Source organism: Merops nubicus, unplaced genomic scaffold (assembly GCF_000691845.1).
Source record: "Merops nubicus isolate BGI_N331 unplaced genomic scaffold, ASM69184v1 scaffold3437, whole genome shotgun sequence".
NCBI lineage: Eukaryota > Metazoa > Chordata > Aves > Coraciiformes > Meropidae > Merops > Merops nubicus.
The window spans coordinates 12506-34789 of NW_008619402.1; the positions used below are offsets into that span (position 1 = coordinate 12506).

Consider the following 22284-nt stretch of genomic DNA (forward strand, 5'->3'; position numbering starts at 1 on the left):
CCACAATTTATTTCTGGCTTGTCTTCTTTCAGACAAATAATCAGCTGCTCTCTGCAAACCAATGTGCTAGCACTCAAGTCTTGCTATAGGAGTTGTGAGAACATTCTGAAGAAGGAGAGTAGTTTCATGTGGGTTTTGGGGAGGGAAGATCCTCTCAGACACAAGAATAGCATAAGAGAAACAAAACTGTTCAAAACCGTGCTGTTGGGTGAGAGAGGAAGTCGTGTACGTGGTGGTTGGAACTGGAAATGAAATGTTTGGCAGTTGGAGGAAGGGTCCATTTCAGAAGGTTTATATAGTCGTTTGTTTTGAGTTGCACCTGTGGGGTAATTCTCCATCAGGACAGAGCCCTAAGGGCATGAGCCACCAAAAAAGAGAGGGAGGATCTTTCCATTGAGTGGAATTAGACTGAAGTCTATTTGATTTGGCTTTAATGTTGTAGCTCCTTGAAGATCATATGACTAGAATAAAACCCCACTAATAAACTACAAAAATAAATGAGCCTCTAGACTACATTGGACACTTGCCCCTTTTACAGTTAGCTGCTACAGAAGGTCATTGTTTTTCTGCACTTCATCTGGGGTAGCTAAAGCAGGATATTAGAACCCAGTGTTCTGCTTGCATAAGCAGCATTCTTAGCTGTGTCTTTATCAGTACTTCTGATTTATTTTCATTATTTTTTTTAAGGCCTGAAACTGTAACATCTCTTACTCTTTCAGGTTTTTCTCATTAAAGAAAGAAACATTATTGCACCCTATAAAACAGTAAGAGTAAGTACATCTTTTTCCACTGTTCTTGGTAAACTAATGTTTTGCAAGGATTTGTTCTCGTTTCTGAAAGAGTAAAATAATTTGACAAATATGACAGTAAAGCTTAAAAAAAAAAAAACCAACCAAACAAAAAACAAACAAACAAACAAAACTTGTGCATAATGATAAAACAAGTCTGAATTCTTCCCTAATGGGTTTGTGGTATTTCTTGGAGGACACACGACAGGCTTGACACTTGCTGTTTAGTATGATGTGCAGCTCTGTGGGCTCAACAGTCAGAGCTGTCAGCTGGCTGCTGCTATTCAGTGGATGCTACATCCTGGCTAAATGGCTTCTCAGCTCTGCTCAAATCTGAGCTGAGAGATTGCTAATTGATATTTCCCAGCCAAGTGCTTCAACAGTTTAAAGGAATGGCAGATCAGGCTGCTCACGGCAGAAATCAGAGCTTACTCCTGGTTGCCTCCTGCTGATGGGTTGTCCTGCTCTGGTTCTGAGCCTGGAGGCTTCAGGGCACAGGAGTAAGGAGTTTCCCCCTGGAACATGAGATGGGTTAAGACACAAACACAAAATGGAAATGCAGAGTCTTTAAACACCACATTTTCCCCCAAGAATTGAAACAGACTGAATTACATTTCTCAGGTAAGAAATTCCAAGAATTTCCACTGAACTCAAGAAGTCCATAAATTTGTGTTACTGTAATGAACAGCAAAGAGGCGAGAGATCGTTTCTGCTCTCTCAGCAATTGCTTTGGGTTGGTTTTGTGATTAGGTCTGTCTCTAAACTAGGATTTAAATATTTTCTTGGTTTGTTTTCTTTGTCATTAATTCTTCATGTGTTGAACATGTTCATTTCTACTCCTGTTTCCTATTTTGCATCCATGTACAAGATTTATTAAGAATCATAAAAATATCACACTGCCAACACAGTGAAAAATTAAAAGAATCAAAAGGGCCGTTTGGGAGGCTTTTCACTTTTTTTCCTAAATCAAGATTCATTCATACCTAAAACATTCCTGAGAGTTAACCCTTACAATTTGTTTTGCAAAAGTACAGCTAAGTTTCTGCATATTAAAACAAGAAATCTAGTTTCCCTTCAGTCATTTCAGAGTTTTTTTTCTGTTTCTGCTAAATGTCTTCTACTGAATCATTGCCAGTTCCAGATATGTTGCTGAGTGCTGGACTTGGGTAGTACATTTTCTCTTCCATGTCTTGCACTGATTGTTTCAGATCAATTACAAAATACTGGGCTATTGTCTTAGCAGATGGCTGGAGAGCCACAGAGAGAACCACTCACAAAAGCTTTTACATTGTTGGCTGTAAGCAATCCTTGTAGACCATCCACTAGGACTTCTGAGAGCTATGCTTTCCCTGTTGAAGGAAAATGGTGCTGTGGGTGAAATGTTACAAGGCTTTTCTCTAAATTGCTACTGAATTTCTTGTCTCCCTTTACTCCAGCTCCATTTGCTTCCTGAAGCATGCTTTCATCTAGGATTGCTGTCAGTTCAGCTTAGTTCACATACACTGAAGGCCATCTAGATTTCCACCTCTTCTTTCTTTCAGTTTTAAATGGATCCAGTTGTATCCACCAGTCGATGTCTTGATGTAGTCTCACTGATCCCAGCCTGAGGAATCTGAAAACCTTAAAGAAATGTGTCGATACCATTTTATACTACCTTCAGGGGCCATTAAGGGATCCCACCACCTTTGTTAAATATGAGTTATCTAGAAGAGTTAATATCAGTTGATCCATGCACAGACTTTTAATATGCTGAAGTCAAACCTAGAAATACCTGTATTATGAAGTGGCTCTTAAGGAATGTGCGAAAACTTTGCAGGGGAAAAATGAGTATGACACATATACTGGGTGTTGTGTTAGTGAGGTTTTTATTATTGAGTAGTTAGAACAGGTTATGATTTGATTTAGGATCTTTTCAGCTTAAAACTCTTTATGTGGAGGAGAATGATAACTTTTATAGCTTTGTACTTAAAGATTTGATAGGCTGGTATCTTTTGTCTAACAGCTATACAGTAGCTGTTTAAATGTAAGTAAAAAACTAGTAAATGACATGTTACATCTGTTTACCTGATATTAAAATAGAGCAGGTATTAGTTCTACATTTACTGATGTTTACATTATATTAATTTGTTCCTTTCAAAACTATTATGTTGCATTGTATTAAATAACAGACTAAATACTGCACAAAGAACTTACCATAGGGAAGATACATTTGTGAAGAAAAAAATCATTACGTTTGACACTTGCTTTTGGAATGTTTCAGGTATACTGCAACTTTTCATAGCAGACAGACCAGGTTTTAGAGTATTTTGATTTTAGTTTTCTCTTTTCTTCACTGAGCTTTATTTTCAAGTCATTTGTAGTAAACGTACTTTTGGTTTTAGGGTAGAACAGAACATTTGTTCCAGCTGGATGTTGCTGGGAAACTAGGAGATGTTGTGCAAACTCTGCACCAGGTAGGTGGTTACTTGATATCACTACACACTTTATCACAGCATCTTTCTGATATTTAATGGAGAACTTTCTTTAAATATTTATTCCCAAAGTGAAATTTTTGGAGTCTTTATTTTAAAAATGTAGTAGTCGAACACAGCATCTAGTTCAGAGCAGCATTCTCACAGCTGTTGTAAGCTACCCATACTAGCTTTTACTATGCAGGGGGTAGCATACAGATGAAGTAATAACATGACAGTAGCAATGAACAAACATGTCCTACTTCAGAGAGAAATAGTAGTAGCTCTTCTAGTACTCTGTCACCAAGAATGCTAAAGCCCCCCAAGTTTCTGTTGACTTCTGAGCTGTGTGGGAGATCTCTGTGCTGTTTCACTTAAATCTCATTTTTTGTTAGCTTTACAGGGCTTCTTGTCTAGATAAGATGGGAGATCAAGCTGCCATGGTAAGTATCTGATTATTTCTGATATCACTATTTAATAATAAAATTTTAATCACATTTGAATCATAACCATATTACTTTTTTTTCTGCTCCACATTAGATAACTGCTATATTGCAGTCACGCTTGGCTAGAACTTCATTTGATAAAAACAGGTATCTTTCTAATCACTTTCTACTGGGAAATTATTTTCAGCTTGTTGGTTTAGTCTACTGCCGCAGTACTTAATAGGTGCTTGTTTGGGGCAGCATAAGTTTTCTAATTCATAGTTATCTTTGTATTCTGAACCATCTGGAATAGAGAATGGGAAATTTTGTGTTATGAACGTGTTACTGAATCTCCTCAAACTCTTCTGTTTATCTGTGAATTTGTTGCAAATCGGGCACCAGTGTATCCCAAATAAAGCTCTGTATAAAAAGGTCAGCTGGCGTACTGCTCTAAGACTGGTGCAGGGTGCAGCAACTTTCTGGAGTGCCTGTTAAAGTGGAAGTCTCAGCAAAGAACTTTCTTCATGCCTAAACCAGGCTTAGTGAAGTCCCCATTCTGATGTCCCAAGATTATAAGCTAGCCTAAGACCTTTCTAAAGAATTTAAGAGTAGCTCTACATAAGTAAGAACTGGAGGTAAACTTACTCCCTTTCTTCACTTGTAGATTTCAAAGCATTTCTGAAACGCTGCATATGGAGTGTAAAGCAGAAATGGTGACACCACTGGTGACTAATCCAGGGCATGTGTGTGTTACTGATGCTAACTTGTACTTCCAGCCTCTTAATGGATATCCTGTAAGTGCCTCCTAGATGGTCTTGCATACGATGTGAGCACACTGCCCCTCTGGTGGGCAGTTTTCGTTTTCTGTATGATTCCTCTTAAATCTCCAAGAGGACAATTTTATCAAAAACTCCTTCGTTTCCTTTGATCTGTGCTGCTCTGTTGCATTCAGTGCATCTCTTACATCTGAGACTTTATTCTGTGCTAACTTGCTTAAAGTTGACCTACTACCACCAAAGCACAAAACGTTCATTCCCTGTTAATATTTAAAGATCGCTTTTTGTAATGTTTCATTCAAGATAAATCTCTTAATCTTACTCTGTGATGCTGTTCCTGCCTAGCTGAAAGCTTTATATACATTTAGTTTGTTGGAGGATCCTAGCTAGGTTTTCTCTTAAACTGATGATTTCCTTTTCTAGAGGAAAAAACTGTGTGCATGTCAGAGACAGATTACTGCTTTGGAACTTTGTCACAAAAGCAGCAGTCATAGTCTTAGGAGGCCACTAATATGCTACAAGTATGTCCAGGCGAGGAAAATGTTTCGCAGCTGGATGACAACATGCCATTTGAGTTCCCTCCATCAGGTGGCACCATGGGCAAACAGTCTGCCCAGCAGCTCCCTGGCTTCCTAGTTGTTAATATAGTCTCTTGTGTTCTGCTTTTCTCTTGCATGACTGTTATAACTGGTGACAGACTCGAGTGATAATACCCTGTTCTTTATTTATTCCTAAACTGCTTTGCTGCTCAGACCTAAGAACAAACGGCAAGGACAAGCTTCCTCTTGTTAACATAACTGCTTAGCAACACTGTTCTACTGCTAAAATGACAGGGGTGGATATTGTTTTCAGAGGTTAGTGTAGAAGAATGTATACCTTCTAGAACATCTCCATTTTTCCTTCCCCCTCCCTCGCCCCCCACAGAAACCAGTTGTACAGATAACGCTGAAAAATGTGCGCCGCATCTATAAAAGAAGGCATGGGCTGATGCCACTGGTAAGCTCAAATATTTATTTTCTAAAATAGCTTGCATATATATTATTTCCTAAAACAACCAGCCAAACCTGTGTGTATCATAAGGTAAATGCTACATGTTCTCAAAACTCTGGATTAAGTAGTGAACAGCACTCAGGTCTTTGAGTGGTTTAGTTTGCTCTTGTCAGAAAGAGGAAAACGGGAAGAGTGAATTCTGCCAAGGATGAAAAATTTCTTTCATAAGCAGTTGGTATAGGGGAAGGGCGATGGGAGTACCTCTGGGGAGCAGTGAATTGCATTTATCTCTAACACCTCTTGGGACAGAATGATGTGCTTTCTCATGTATTTTCTCTCTGGACTGATTCAGGGAGGGAGTTAGACCACTGGTTCAGATGGAGACGAATGTTGAGTGATGGGTCCTGCTGTACATGACTGAGGGGTGACAAGAGTGCTCCAATGGAACCTCAGTTGTCTCTTTCAGTGTTTGCACTGAAATGTCAGTCTTGAAAGAAAGTGTTGTTTCAAAATACATTTACACTAAATAGACCTTTGACTCTTTGCCTCACTCCATTCACTTAGGACAAAAAAGTATATAACTTGTGCTTAATCAATCCAGAGAGAGCCAATCTATGGGCAGCTATAAAGCCATTTCCTCAGCTGGGTGTAAACTGAATGCTGCTACCCAGTTTAGAATCTCAAGTTTTAGATATTAGTGACTGGAATATTCTGTAAAAGCTATGTATGTTACAACTTCTCAGTAATTGCTCTCATTTACTTTTCCCTCTGCTTTTTGACTTCTAAGGGACTTGAAGTATTTTGCACAGAAAACGATCTATGTTCTGACATCTACTTGAAATTCTACAACTACCAAGATCGAGATGAGCTCTATTTCCTTATTGCAACATACATAGGTTTGCAGTATTTATTTTTTATTAACTTATTTTTATTAATTTTAAAATATTTTTTAAAATTAAATTTGTCTGTGGCACCTTGTGAGGGAGAGCTTGTCTGGGTTTTCCTCTGTAGATTTGTGGGAAGAATAAGAGTCAAAAACAGATGTATTAGCCCTAAAACATTTTGGTAGAAGTGAGCAAAGTTCAGCATGAACATTGTGAAGTTGTGTATATTCTGTTTGTGTTTGAGGAGCTGAGTATGGAAGTTGAGATAACATTATTAAGGTGAAACTAATTCTTTTGATTTGCACTGTCATTTGACTTGCAAGCCCCCAAAAAGCCCCAACCAAACCAACAAATAAATCCCACAAAATGCTTAATCTTCCAAGCAAGGGGTAAATAAGATCCAGTCAGCTAAATTGTGCATTGCTGAAGGAATAGAGCCTGACTTGTGGGTGAATTCTTCTGGCTCCCCAGTTAAATTCAAGTAAAAATGCTATTTGAGATTAGTTCCTGTAATTGGTGGATTTCCAGTGCACACACAAATGCCTGAACTTTCCTCAGTTTTAGCCGTGGTTGATGAAGATTAACATTCTGAAATGACTGGTTTGTCATTTCTATTAAATCTTCTATGCATTAATTCCTAGAAAGTGATACCTATCTTTTGCAGATCATGAACAGAAACTTTGTAAAAGTCTAGTATGTCCTTGGAAAAGCAAGGAGAAAAAGTAAATAGTTTTTGTGTAACACTACAACAACTGAAACATAGAAACTCATGTTTACTGCCACTATTGAAACAGTTGATGTAATTTTTTACTAATTTTGTTATTGTACTAGAGCTTTATTTCTGTTTTAACAAATTTCCCTAAATATAGGTTGAAATTTTCCCCTCTTACAAAGCCAAGTTGAAAGGCCACAGAGGAACAGTTGCTTCCCCTGAGAATTTAGATTTTTATATTTTCTGTTTGAAAAGGAAATGGATTCTGACATGACTTTCTCTGTTACTGAAATAACTGCATGCCGTTACCATGCTTCAGACTTTTTTCTGCATAACTTTCAAAGATGAAATTTCAAGGTGCAGATGAAGATGATGATGTTGCTGAAGCTTAGAAATAAAATAAAGGGTGGAGCTTTTCTGTAAAGTTGTTTGTAGCACCTCAGTACCTGTCTCTGACAGCAGATCTTCTCTTTGAAGGTGCAAACACTTTTTAGTTGTAGAACTTAGGGCACTAAGGTGTAGGGAGGGGTGGGATATGTTTCCCCAGCCTGTGATGAGCTGAAATAGAGGTCTGCCATATCCTAATCTGAATTCTTTTCCTTCTAGTTAATAATTGTAGTGATAATATTTGAATAATTTGTTTCATAGAAATCCTAATTCTCCAGCTTTTTGTCATAGCCTTCAGCAGCAAATGGTGGTAAAGGGTATTGAAAGATTTTTAAGGAGTAAGAGCAGCCTATAACACAGCTGCAATAAAAGAAGCATACAGAAGTGTGCCAGATAATGTGTTTTGTGGCAAAGACATGGTTTCACTGGGATTGCTTGAGGATTGGACAGTTTCTTGCCGTCATGCCATGGCTGCAGTCCTTCAGTTCTGCCATTTCAGGCATTTGCCACGGTGGCGTAAACTAAATTAATTGAAGGAACAAGTAAAAATAGAATAAAATAAAATTCCTGCTTCCTTAAGTGGTGGTCAATTTTCATCTCCTTCTAGCCTCTCTCTTTCAGTGGTTCTGAAACTAAATCCTATTCACATACATACATGCCTTTCTTTCACAACTCATTGTTAGTAGGCATCCTTAGTTGTCCAGTAAAAAAATTATTTTTTTTTTCTTCTTGACTCTAGCAGAACTCCTTCTAGATGTTTGAAATCTTAAATCTGATTGCCAAGAGAGCTGTTTGTGGTCTGCAAATATTTTTCTGTACCTCCATAAACATTCAAGTTCTTCCTTATCCATTGTTCCTTTGTTTGGTTTCAGCACTCCTTCTGTGTGGTGGTGGTTGGTGTATGTTATTTAAGTCTGTTTGAACAGCTCTTAAAAAAAAAAAAAAAGTATGATAAAAAAAATTATATTAAAAAAGTATGGTAACTATTAAAACATAAAGTTACCACTTAATTGTGACTCATTCTTTTAAACAATCATGCCCTTAATTATTTCATAGTACCTTCCATAATGTTAATCACAGTATAATTTGAAGGTGGAATCCCAAACCTTAATATTTTCTTTTCTTTTATTTTAGAAAATCATGTTACTGAGCATACAGCTGAAAGTTACATGTTGCAGTGGCAGCGAGGACATATATCAAATTACCAGTATCTTCTTCATCTCAACAACCTGGCTGATAGAAGCTGCAATGATCTCTCCCAGTATCCCGTGTTTCCCTGGATCATAGCAGACTACTCTAGTTCAGTATTAGGTATGTGCATGCAAAAAGGCATGTTAGTGCATCACGTCCAAGCTGAAATGTCTCAGGGGGTGGGGTTTGACACTGCATAAAGTTTGTTTTCCATCAGAATGAGCCTGGTGTTAGTGGCCTTGGATGTTTTCTTGTGCACTCACCCCTCCTCTGGAGTTTAGTGGGTGAAACACCTCACCTTTTTCTGTTAAATATTTCACTCTTCACATACGGACTGTGTACCAAGGATTTGAAAAGGGGCAGTACTGAGCACTCAGACTTCCTGTGAATCTAATAAATGCAAAAGAACTTGTAATATGGCTTTTTATGGAACAAGCTGGAAGCATTGAAATGTGTAGAATCCAGGGGTTTTTTACAATTTTGTAGCACTGCAAGTTTAAAGGAAGAGGCTAACAAGGCTTTTGCATAAGTAGACCCCTTTGTTAAGGGTCTTAGAGTAGTTTGTGCTGAAGTTTGTCCCTTTTGAGGATCATGTCCCTCCACATGGAGTAGAGTAGGGGAATCTTATAGGAATCTTCATCAGCACCCACTCAAACACTTCTGTCTTGTTACTTGGTGAGACTTAACTGTAGCCTGACAGAACAGTTAATGAGTAGGAAGATGATGATACCAGCTGCTTCTGTGCCTCAGGTAGCAGGATGTCTATTGACTAGGTGAAGTTAATTGCAATATTGCACTACTAGTAACTACTGTTACATGTAACTACTAGCTCTTAAACAAGAAGTATGAGATCACATCTACTTGGAAGGAAGAATATGAGTAGACACTTTAAGATTCTTTTGCAGGTAGGGAGCAGAGCAAATTACTAGAGATGTGCTGTGGTGTTACTTATTTGGCTTGTTGCTTTTTGGGGTTTTTTGTCTTTGTTTGTTTGTTTTAAACATTGATTAGCATACATTCCTGTCCAGTAGAATCCATAGAGTCTGTTTTTTTTATTAGATCTGACAAAGCCTGAAACGTTCCGTGACCTTAGCAAACCAATTGGTGCCCTGAATAAGGAAAGGCTGGATAGATTACTGGTATGTATTATCATGGCTCTGATGTGCTGCACATCTTGGACCTTGTAAATATTATCAGTAAAAGCAGCTCTATCAAGCAAACTTTAGGAATTATACAAAACTATCTATAACTATAAAGCTTATCAGAAACAAACTTAGCTATAAACATACCACATTCATTTTCAGCTTGATTTCGTCAGTACTGATTTTGTTAGTACTAATTTAAAATTATTAGAATCTGTTTCCTCTCTTATTATCATTTCATAGGTATATGCTTTTAAGTATTTTACCTCACTTTTTAAATTAAATCCCAAAATCCATTTAACTATTGCAACTGCATTTGTATGGAAGGCATTGAGATGCTGTATACATATAAGGAAATATAAAACTTCAAAACCAATGGATTTAAATGTGTAGTGTAAAATATGGGTATGAATTAAACAAGACAAAGTATTAGAAATCTTAAGTATGTCCATTTAAGAAAAATGCACTGTTTGAGAGGCAGTAGTTCAAAAGGAGGAAATCTGGACCAACTGGAAATTTCCACATGCAGTTAATAGAGCACAAATTTCTTGAAGCAGGCAGACTTTCTTTTCATTAGTAGTCAAACACGTAGTTACAGGCTTAGAAGGTCCTCAGTTCCTTGGCTTTTAATTATTTGTATAAAATCGTTGTCTCCTATGGTAAGTTAATTATTTCAAAATCATGTACAGAACGTAACCATATTTAATGTTTTGGAGCCTTTACTAGTTCTTAGTGAAGCATTAAAAAAAAAACAACTGTTATATTGACAAAATTTATTAAATATAGCAAAATCATAAAGTTTCCTAAGCTTCTAGAAGCTAAGAACATGATCAATATTATGTTTTGAATAACAGTAAATAGTTTTCTCTCTAAGATCTGACTGTTTCCTCAAACTGTTGGCTACCTCACACTTACTGCAGTAAAAGTTGATTTATTTCCATTATGAGAGGTTTTAGGGATAATGCATAGTAGCTTCAGACAGGAGGGAATCTTCCAGGTTCAATTAAATCAGTATGTTCTTCCATACACTCATTAACCTTGACGTGAAAGACAAAAACAAATTATTTGCACTGCTTTGAAGTTGAATCACTGCAGTAACTTGTGAAAATGAGAGAGGGAGGAAAAAGAAACCTGGATGATAAGTTTTAACATCTTTTTTGCCTTATAGATTTATTGATCTAATTAAAGCTGCATGGTTAGTACAACTTAGAGTTTCTTTTATCATTAAGAAAAAGAAGAATCAAGGGTGGTCTTTAAAAAACATTAAAAATCATTAGTGTGTCTAAAAAGCAATAACAAAAAAAAGGGCGTGTTCGATCTTAAAGGACTGCAGAAATGTTGATTTTAAACAGACCTTTCTTTCTTCTGCTCTTCTTCATGTGTTGCAGACACGGTATGAGGAGATGCCAGAGCCAAAGTTCATGTACGGGAGCCATTACTCCTCTCCGGGTTACGTGTTGTTTTACCTGGTTAGAGTTGGTAAGACAGCTTTTCTCTGCTCTCTGAGCAGTCACCTCCAGGGTGGACAAGGTTTGGAGGAAGCTGATGTTTTTTTCTTTTTCCTTAGCTCCAGAATACATGCTCTGTCTGCAGAATGGGAAGTTTGATCATGCTGACAGAATGTTCAACAGGTTTGTTTACATTTTGCCTGTAGCTGGGTTGGTTTTGTTTTCAAATGTGCATCAAACCTTACCAAAAAATACTATTTTTCTTTTTAACAAATGTGTCTGTGTTATCTAGTCTTGCAGAAACCTGGAAAAACTGCTTGGATGGTGCAACAGATTTCAAAGAGGTAAATGGCTGGAGAATGGTTCAAGTCCTTCTTGGTAACCCTGCTAAGCTTTCTGTCCTTAGATGCCTCTCTTGATTTGGGACTTTAGGGGTGGGGTGTGTTTGGCTGGGTTTTTTTGTGTTGTTGTTTCTGATTTTTAGTTGTGAGGGGTTTTTAAAATCTGTTGACTGCATTTTATGAACCCTTTAACATTTTTAACTTCTTCCTTATCTGTAATTCCATGATTGCTTGTCTGTGTTTGCCTTCTAGCTTCTAGTTTAACAGAAGTGTCATTGTGAATGTTGTTGGAATAAGTGGGAATTATCAGAGTGGACTAAGGGTGAAAAGATGCAATTCATGTATTATCTGCTGGAATTTTTTTAAGAATTTGCCTGTATTACAATAGTATATATGGAGAGGTTAAACTACAGAAGTTTTAACTTAGTTTTTTGAGCCTTAAAGAAACCATAACTTGTAGAATCTGAGGATGATTAGCTGTCAGATAGTGGGTGCCATTGAATGTTTTTTTGATAAAGGAGTTTAATATAGTGATACTTTAAAATAAACAAAACAAAACAAAAAAAAACACCACAAATTTATAATTAATGGTTAGGTATGGTGGTCTTCAAATATTTGACTTAACCTCTGGAACTTTGGTCATCATTCTAGGTTTATTCTAGGTTTTTTTTTCTTGATTCTTACCTGATGTTTTAAAACTGAGAAGGTAACTATGCAGTGAGTTCTGAAGATACTCGTAGATGTTACAGATTTGTATCTCACACATTAACACATTAAAAATATTTATGCTGTTCTAAACTTAGCTCAAAGAATTGACTTGTAGGTAGTCAAGAAACCTAAAATTAGTTGGAAGGATAATGGGAAGAATTTTCAGTTCTCCTTTACTGGCAGAGAAGAAAGCTTGGGAAAATTACTTATCCAACTTTAGGGCTTGAATCACAAACTTTGGTAACTTTCAGTTTTTACTGGCTGTAGTCTACTTAAGTGATCAAAGCAGAGATAATTTCAAAACTGCCTTCCCCCCCCCTCTTTTCCTTTCTTCCAGTTGATTCCTGAATTTTATGAAAATGATTCTAGTTTTCTAGTAAACAGTTTGAAGTTGGACTTGGGAAAAAGGCAGGGTGGAAAGACGGTTGAAGATGTAGAGCTTCCCCCTTGGGCATCAGGTAATATAATGGTCAAACTATTGTATCGTGAGTTAATTCAAGGTTAGATTCCTCCAGTGCTGGATTTTCTACTAAAAATACAAATTCTGTTTTCTTCTGAATGAATGTTTGCTTTAAAGCACGTACATAATTAATAGTTGTGTTTAATTTTTATAGACAATTTGAGGTTTGGTGTAAGGTGTTGAGGTGTGGTGGGGTTCTTTTTTGGTTTTTTGTTTTTTTTCTTTTGTCTGGTTGCTTTTTCAAGAAGAGGAACAGGGATGGACACTAGTACTGAATGGGACATCTTCTCCTTTTACCTTTGACTTGCCAGGTCCTGATGACTTTCTTCAGAAGAGCCAAGAGGCTTTAGAAAGTCAGTATGTATCAGAACATCTTCATGAATGGATTGACATAATATTTGGCTACAAGCAGAAAGGAAATGAAGCAGTTGCAGCTCACAATGGTAAATATACACTTTATAGAAATAGAAAAACAACTAAAAGGATGCATGAATTAGGCGAGAATGGTAAATAACAGCAGATCTGTACTGCTGGATTTGTTTTTTGTGTTTGTATGCTTTGAATGCTTGATCCTGAAAGGAAATGCAGTTCTCTGTTCCTGGAAGTAGTGTCTTGTCTAGTAAAATCTATTCTCTTCATGGTTGTTCACATCTTTGAAGATGTACTTGCCATGGTAGGCAAGAGGGATTCTACAGCATTGCTCTTACTTGCTTACACAACACTGTGTGGCAAAGTAATATGGAATTAGTTTCCTACTTAAAAATGGGAGTCTGTAGGATCTCCACACAAACAGGTATTTAACTTTTTTGTGCTCTAATTGCAGTGTGAGAATTTCAGTGCAATTTTTTCCCCTCCTCCTGAGAGAATAAGCAAGGGAAAGAAAGGGCTAATTACCTTATTCAGTAGTCTGCTATTTAGCTGTGTATGCTACTACCCAGTAAGGATATGTCCTGTTGGTAAAGGAAAATTAACAGATCAGGTTTTTAAGGTGTTTATTGCAGAAAGCCCTAATCTTTTTGAAGGAATATGAGTAATAGACAATGTTGACATAGTTTCCACTTAGCAAGATAGAATTAAGTTTAAAAAGAAAACCTTCCTACATCAAATCATACTGTGACCATAAGTTTCAATTACAGCGTGCCAAAGGCTTTGAATATGGTATAATCAGCATTTAAATTATGGTACCTGTATTTTTGCCTCCCAAGTAGGAATGCTTTTCATGCACAATGTGCTGCTTCTGCTGCAGTGTGTATTTTATTAGTGTAATGAACTGCAGACACTCGAGTAGCTAAGAGAGATAGAAGGGACCTGTGTACAAATGACCTTATGGCAAAAGACAAAGTCAGTCTTCTTATGCAGAGGCCTCAGCAGATACACAGTGAATTACTCTATCCTCATAGCAAATAAACACCTGAATAGGCAGGCCTTTGTATGATCATTCCTCACTACGTTTTGTTACCTGTCTGGAAAGTAACCAGACATCCAGTTGTGCAAGTGTACTTTTTTTTTTTTGAGTATGTGTATGGGGTATTTAATGAAGCTAAAACAAGTCATCCTTCCTTCATGAACTGACTGATTTCTTCTGAAACTTTCTCCGAGTCTCTTAGAAATCCTAAAATTTTTTTCACGTAAGAAACCCTGTATTGAAACACAAGATCTCAAACTCTATAGCCTGCTGAAATAACTCGTTTGCCTAAATATAACCAAGTTGAGTAAAAAAATGCAACAATGACAATGAGACTTGTAGATATACATTGTACACGTAACCCTTTCTTTTTCCTCCCCTCAGTGTTTCACCCATTAACTTATGAAGGAGGAGTAGATTTAAACAGGTAATCAACAAGAATCAAAATGTGTTTGCTAAAGCAGTTAGCTGAATTTCTCAGTATCCCTCCAGGTTCTCTGCTGGCTCTAAAAGTGCTCTATGCATGAATGGTGCAGCTCTTCCATTTTATACCCCCAAATGTGCAGAGAACTAGCATTGGGCTCAGTTTTAGCATGCTTTGAAAGGATGTTGCTAGAACACTTCTTCAGCCTGGCTTTTGTGAGGTTGCTGTATTTATTTAGTTGATGACCATATTGTCATCATACATGGACAATCATATGACAGCTTCAGCATTTTGTTTGTCACATCTCTGGTAGATCAGTTCTATTAGTGCTTGTGATGGCCTGTACTGCTGTAGTAATTGTGCATGCTTTTAGGGGAGGGGTGGAAAAAAAAGTACCTGCTTACATGGCTTAATGAAATACCTTGTTTTTGCAAAGTATTATGGACCCCAATGAAAAAGTAGCTTTGCTGACACAAATCTTGGAGTTTGGACAGACACCAAAGCAGTTGTTTACAATTCCTCACCCTCGAAGGATAATGCCAAAGCTGAAGAGCTTGTCTCGAACATCTAGTCACATCTCCATGGCTGAGTCTCCAGGTAAATGTTTAGCAGATAAACTGGTAATGTAACAGATTTGTAATTTTGAGAAGTGCTCTGTCTTTCTGCCACAGGATTTCATTATACAACTCCTTGGCCACTTTCCCTGTAAGCCAATTGAAGTAAAATCCATTAACTAAGTCCTACAGGAAAGCTGGCAAGACCAGTTTCAAATCTGAAAATACAGGCGTTGTTCTGTGTTTTTGCCTTCATTCCAGTGGTCTTCTCTGGGACTGCCCAGCCTCTGCTTTTGACTGTGGGAGACCTACCATCCCTAGTCTTTCATGACACTTCACAATCAGGCTGATAAGACAGCAGCTTCAGTGCCTGTATCTCAATGATATAAAGATTTGTTCAGCTTTTGAACAAGGATGATTTTGGGGTGATCAATTGGCCTGGTCTAAATAAACCTGAACACTTTAAATTAATCATTGGAATTCTTTTCCTCTTCCATGATGTGAATGAAAGTCTGTAAGGAAATTACTTTCTTCTCCCTATATACTGTAGGAACAATGATTGAATAACTTTCTTCAAGAAAATGGTATCTATGCCATCTAGATACAGGTATACAAAAAAAGACATGGACAGGCTGGAGAAGGCCCAGAGAAGGGCCACAAAGATGATCCAAGATCTGGGAGGCTGCCATATGAGGAAAGGCTGAGAGAATTGGGGTTGTTCAGCTTTAAGAAAAATAGGCCTAGGGGAGACTTTTATCACCATGTTCCAGCATTTAAAGGGTGGATACAGAGAAGATGGAGACTCCTATTACAAGGAGTCCCATGGCAAAGACAGCTGTGCTGGGTACAAGTTACTCCTGGGGAGACTCCAACTGGACATGAGGAAAATTTTTCACAATAGCAATCAACCATTAGAATAATCTCCCAAGAGAAGTGGTGGAGTCCCCAACGCTGGTTCAGCCTGAGCTTTTAAGGTTCAGCTGGACAGGGTGCTGAGCTGTCTTGTCTAGACAGTGCATTTGCCAAGAAAGGTTGGAGCAGATGATACTTGACATCTCTTCCAACCTGGTACTCTATGATTCTCTTCTGCTCCATTTGAAACTTAGACTTCTGAAACTAAGACACTATGGTCATCATATGTGTAGTGGTCTGCTATAAATTGGACTGAATCTTCAGCCCATCTATCACATGGAAAGGTTTTTCTCAGCTGGTTGTCTTCAGTTCTTTTGATTCAACTTTTGATGGCTTTCACTATGAAGCAGAGGAGTGAAGATGAGTGCTACTTAGCATGGCACCTTGTAGTATCCAGCTGCCAGGAGTGGCTCTGAGAATTTGTATATGGTGATTGTAATGTTCATTTATGTTAAATGGATCTAGTAGTGTACAGCCAAAGTCATGAATTCACACAGCAGCAGCTCCTGTTGGGTTTGGCCTTGTATGATAATTAACATCGAACTGTCTCAGGGTTTAATGCTTTTTTTTCTATCCCTGAACTTTTGCAAGAGTGCAGTGAAATAAAATTGTGACATTCCTAACAGGATGCGATAGAATAATAAAAGCATGGGATGTATTGTAGCAGTAGATGGCTTTCCTAGTACTTTTCCATTTGGAAAGCTCTTGACATCTCAATGGTACACCAAAACATCTCTGCAGAAAAGGTTTTGGGGTTTGTTTTTGGTGGTTTTTTTTTTTCCCCATTTTGGAAATTTATTCTGTAAAGTCTCCAGTTTAAAAACCCTGGGTTTAGGACTAAAATTGTATTTTTGACTGTGTGAGTCTATGCATTCAGGATGAGTTTTGCAAAAAATGTTGGTGATCTTGTCATTCTGTGTGTTAGCCAAAAATTCTCATTCCTGGAGCTCAGCATGATTTCTGCCCTGTAATGTTTATGTTTGTAACTTCAGCCACCTAGTTATTTGGAATCTTTTCCTTTTCTATTTGTGATGAAACTTTATTGTGGCATTTTATTGCAGTTTCTCCAAACGAAGAATCATTTGAAGATTTGACAGAAGAAAGTATAACCCTGGCTTGGAACAATATTGCCAAACTACAGTCAGATGAGCAGTATAAAATTCACAAAGAGTAGGTACTATTCTTTTCACAGTCAAAAGTTTTCTGTTTAATTGGGGGAGTGGGGTGTGGGTACCTGTGTCAATCTGAATGGTGGGTTAAGGTTTAAGGTAAATTCTTTTCTTTGAGTCAGCTTATTGATTTCTTTTCACAAGATGAGTTTGAATATGTGGTGGCTTATCAATCCAGAAAAGGTATTGGGTAGTTTGATTTACATATTTATTTATTTTTGTTGTTCCTTATGCAGGTCTAGAGCTAAGTTCATTATCATTTTAGTACCTGAAGCAGATATTGATTATCCTCCTCTAAAACTGTGGTGGTGGCAGCCAGCCAAAGACTTCCATTTATTTATTTTTAACTCTAAAAGGGTCTAATTTTTTCAGCCTGTTTGATGGGGAAAGGTTAAAGCACTAAAAGTTTACCAAGCCTCCACCTACAGGTTTTCAGTTACTCCAGGTACCAAACCACTGTTCTGATGGATTCCCAGGGAGCTGTGAGTCAGCAGGGGCATTTCAGGTGAACATCTAAGAATGGACAGCAGCAGCTATATTTTAAAGAATAGATTTTCCTTTGGTCCCATCCTTTGTCCTGGTGGCTGGACTACTAGGAGGATTTTCTTCAACAGCTTTCTTGGTGACTATAACCCAGTCTGGAAAAGAAATCTTCTCTTGTCAAGAAAACAAGGTCATATTTGTAGTGAGAGAGTGCTTCTGTTACCAGGCTGGTAGGGTTAGGGAAGGCCTGGTCCTGAAAAAATACTTGAATTTCAACTTCTGATTTTTAAGGATATTTTTTTTTTTCCCCTGAAGACTGCAGAGAAAAGAATAGAAGCTGGTCCATGTAACAGAACTTGGGATGTGCAGAATGCCTCATGCCTCCTAACTACTAACTCCCTGACCTAGGCTCTGTGTCTAAATCTATAGACTGTAGTGACTTTGCCAGTGTCAAATTTGAGGAGAAAAGACATGCAAGTTCTGATTCCTGGCACTGGAGGTATTCAGTATCTGCTTGTAGGCTGGTTCCTGACTCTCTCTGTAGTTAACCCCAAACTGGGAAGACTGAATGTGGAACTCTTTACCCTCTCAGATGGGCATGTCCTTTCTGATGAGGGTAAAGTTCTTCCAGAACAGTACAGGGAACCTGTACTGGTGTTTCATATATTATATCAAGGTATTTTTTTGTCTGTAGGCATATAATGCACCACTGCAGTGCTTTTAATCTCCTTGAATTAGCTTTAACAGAGATTGAATAACAAATTGCAGCTGTAGTCAATTTACAGTGTGGTGGTTAAGTTTCAAAGCCTATGAAGTCACCTATAAGCTTACTTGTATTAAACAGGGCAATTACTGGAATAGCAGTCACTTGCAATGGGTCTTCTGTTTTCACTACATCCCAGGGTGAGTATTATTGCAGAGGTATTTACTGGAACCTGCAGGGTAAATGCAGGTCATAAGACTGAATAATGTTTTGTGAGCAAAACAGCATGAAACTCTGAAATGTAATAAAGATTGAATCCCATTTAATACCTTCACAGAGAGCAAAATGAAGACAACATTAAATGGGATATTTCTGGAATCACTGAATTCTGTTTTGGTTTTTTGTCATGAAAAGAGTTGACCTAATCTTTTGTCAAATGGAAGATTCTTCTTTTCACTTCATGCTCAGTTCCTTCTTGGTGTTTGAGAGAATTTCAGTATTCATATGTAAAGGCTACTTCTGTTTGGATTTTGGATTGTCACCTTTGGAACTCGCCTATTGTAGAAATTGTTAAATGTAGTTATTGTAATTAAATACCTTAAATACGTGGATTTAAGTTTTAGGTAACTTTGACTCAAGGATTTCAATATTATCTGTATCTAGGCTTGGGAAGGTGGTGATTTCTCCCCTTAGATACCAGAGTTTGATGGGCACGGGGGAGTCCATCTGTAACTGGTCCAAAACAGGCCGGTTCCAGACTCAAGTCACAAGCTTTATAGGTTTCTCAGTCTTTGAGAAACTTTATACCTGCTTTTCATAGTGAGGTATTTGAATATTCAAACAAGAGCAAAATTACTAGCTTCTGTAATATAAAACAGTGCTTTTATCTTCTGCCTGTTTTGTCCATTATCCCCAGATTCTACTCTGAAGATGTTTTCCAAAGAATCAAAAACAATCCAGAGAAGTGTGTCCTTTTCAAACATGGTAAGTTGGTCTCAAAATAAAAACAAGACCATTGGGAAGCTTCTGGAAGCAACTCGGAGAAATGGCGCTCGATGTACATCAATGCCTCTCTTCTACCCCTGCCTACTCGCTTGTATTGTGGGTGAATAATTCAGTGAATTGAGGCTCTGTCAGGCCTCCAAGGAGATGGTGAAGATGGGAAGGGAGAATTAAATGGTTGGGGTTCACTGCTGTGCTAGCTCTGTTCTGAGTTGCCCTGCTGTCAGGGAAGGGCTTGCGCGAGCCCTTGGCACGAGCAGAGGAGTCTCCCTGAACAACCTTGAACTGCCACTGGGACCAGAATCACAAAGTTTGAATCCCACCCATGTGCTCCCATCCAGCACTGCCTTACTGCTCCCTAGAGTTTGAAGGCTCTGAGTCATGCAGCAGAGGAAAATCAAGCACAGGGAGTGGAATCTATGCTGAGTGAATTTGAGCCATCCTTCCTCAATGAGCAGTGACCTCAGCAACCTCTGAACAAAATTCTTCCTCTGCTTCTGAAAAAGAACTTGGAAAGAGATTTTGTATTTGATTTTCTGTGCTTGAGCACTGTGGCTAGAGCTTGGTCATGGAGATTCATGCCCAACTGGCATGTTCAGAGTCCTTTACTGAGGGAAGACATTAGGTTATAGCAGTGCTTTCTGTGCCCCCAACTCTAAGGGGAATAAAAAGCAAATGGGTTGTCCAGACAGAAGCCATAGCATGCTCCAGCAGGCCCCCAGGTAGGTTGGAGGATCAGGATCACATGGCCCGCCATGATGTGTGCTACTGGGTGAATCTAGGTGCAGCAATTGCTAATGCTTTAGCCAGGGAGAACTTAGGAATGCTGCTGCTTTACACTATAAAAGGGAGTTCTTTGCTCATCCCAGGCCAAGAGTCAGTTCTTCCTGAGCAGGCCTTGTATACTCTTTTAGAAGAGTTTGTCCAGGGCTGTGCCCAGGCTGTCCAGGGCTGTGGTGGAGTCCCCATCCCAGGAGGGGTTTCAAGCTGTGGAGATGTGGTGCTGAGGGACATGGGTTAGTGGTGCCCTGGCAGTGCTGGGGTAATGGTTGGACTAGACGATCTTGAAGGTCCAACCAGAACAATTCTATGATGATTTTCTCCCTGCAGTTTTAGAGCTGATCTGTTGCAGCAATGCTAGAAGCAGTACAGTCTTTTACAGTCCAGCAGCTTACTGGGTTTTAGCACAGATATAAAACATGACCAGTAATGAGACTAGTAGAAGTGTGGGACTGATGGTTCTTTTCCCTGCTGCTTCCAGTGATGGTAAAGTAACTGTGCAGCTGTCTGTAAAGAATGTTCTTTGTGGAGAATAGGAGGAATTAGTTACTTTTTTTGAAAGAGCTGAGCTGATAAGTAGCTGTCACGAAGAATGTCAAAGGAAACAGGTTTGGGTTTTTTTTTTGCTTTCTGGAGTTGACAGTAGCTTGCAAGATGAAGAGCTGGCCCAGTTCCTCCTGAATGAGGAACTACATACCCTGTCTTTGAAATACCAGCATTATGAAAAAGAAAATCATCTGTTCTGCTTGTGTTTCTGAACTTCAGTGCTACTTTTATGTTTACCTGGCTTTAAGTATTCTTGCTGTTCAGTGTCCAACCTCTGCAAGGTTTTTCTTGAGTAGTGTTCATGTAACACCTCTGTGTTGTGCATATAGAAGACTAAAATGCTTCCTGTTGTCCAAAATCATGTTGATCATGCTCTAGGTGATTCTGCTTTAGCAAGGGGGTTGGCCTAGATGATCTCCAAAGGTGCCTTCCGACCTCTGCCATGCTGTGGTTCTGTAATGTGCTTCTGTTTGATTTGGGGTAAGAAATTAAACTTTTTTATTTTTCCTCTTTTTCTTGCAGGCTTTATCATCTTGTCTCATCTTGCCAGGAGATACCACTGTCATAAGTTCTTCATGGGACAATCATATGTGTGTATTTCCTTCCTATTGACTTTATTTAATTACACTGAGTGCCTTGGCCATTATGTTTATGGTTTTAGATAATGGTACAGAAATTCATTAAATGTCTCAAAATATATATATATATTTTTTTTTTTTATTCCAGTAGATTTCTGTTAGAAACTGTAGAACCAAAGTTACTTTCAGCTATTTAGGGGGAAAAAAAGCGCATTAAGTTCTCTGAAGACAAGGTGATTTTATAACCTTTTCCTCTTAGATACTTCTATTCAATTGCATTTGGAAGGCAGCAAGACATCTTGATGGGACACGATGATGCAGTCAGTAAGATCTGTTGGCGTGATGGGCGTTTATATTCTGCATCTTGGGATTCCACTGTGAAGGTTTGTATGTGGGTTTGTTGTACCTCAGTAAGTACTGTGGCCAGTTCTGAGCTCCCCAGCTCAAGAGAGACAAGAGAGCCCAGCAGAGGCTACAGAGATGCTGAGGGGACTGGAACATCTCTGTGCTGAGCAAGGGCTGAGAGCCCTGGGGCTGTTGAGTCTGGAGAAAAATGGGAGGGGATCTGGTCGATGCTGATCAGTATCTAAAGAGGATGGGGCCAGACTTTTCAGTGAGGAAGTTCCACATAAAGATAAGGAAAAACTTCTTTGCCTGGCGCAGGTGACCCAGAGAGGTTGAGCAGTCTCTGTCTCTGGGGAGGTTCCATCTGGGGAGATTCTAAACCCACTTGGACCTGGTCCTGGGCAGCCTGCTCTGGGTGACCTTGCTGGAGCAGGGAGGTTGAACGTGACACCAGGAACTTGCTAAGCTAAGGAGCATGCCTACAGTTAGGCACAGTCAGGCTTCTGGGGGCAGCAGAGTCCTGTTCAGTACATGGCTCTGCGTGGGGTATGGGAGTCCAGGTGCTGTTGGCTGTTGCTGCTGGGTTGTCCCCGTTGTTGATGCCGGTGGCTGCCACAAGCAGCCTTCCTTGTGACATGAGCATGGGGCCCTGGAGGATCTCCAGGGCAATGCCCAGGCCCC

General features: G+C 38.8%; 1 protein-coding gene across 1 annotated transcript in view; it reads left to right on the forward strand.

Annotated features, from left to right (window-relative positions):
* NSMAF (neutral sphingomyelinase (N-SMase) activation associated factor) overlaps positions 1–22284 on the forward strand; it is a gene marked incomplete at its 5' end in the record, with an annotated part of 28599 nt that overhangs the window by 2687 nt on the left and 3628 nt on the right. Inside the window, 21 exons of the mRNA XM_008943762.1 lie at positions 720–770; positions 3170–3241; positions 3634–3681; positions 3779–3831; positions 4328–4457; positions 5364–5435; positions 6217–6325; positions 8547–8723; positions 9663–9742; positions 11134–11224; positions 11313–11376; positions 11486–11537; positions 12580–12700; positions 13014–13145; positions 14492–14534; positions 14968–15128; positions 17059–17167; positions 18494–18552; positions 19269–19336; positions 21203–21270; positions 21518–21641. Of these exons, the coding sequence (XP_008942010.1) occupies positions 720–770; positions 3170–3241; positions 3634–3681; positions 3779–3831; positions 4328–4457; positions 5364–5435; positions 6217–6325; positions 8547–8723; positions 9663–9742; positions 11134–11224; positions 11313–11376; positions 11486–11537; positions 12580–12700; positions 13014–13145; positions 14492–14534; positions 14968–15128; positions 17059–17167; positions 18494–18552; positions 19269–19336; positions 21203–21270; positions 21518–21641 (1884 nt within the window). The remainder of the gene's footprint in view (positions 1–719; positions 771–3169; positions 3242–3633; positions 3682–3778; positions 3832–4327; positions 4458–5363; positions 5436–6216; positions 6326–8546; positions 8724–9662; positions 9743–11133; positions 11225–11312; positions 11377–11485; positions 11538–12579; positions 12701–13013; positions 13146–14491; positions 14535–14967; positions 15129–17058; positions 17168–18493; positions 18553–19268; positions 19337–21202; positions 21271–21517; positions 21642–22284) is intronic.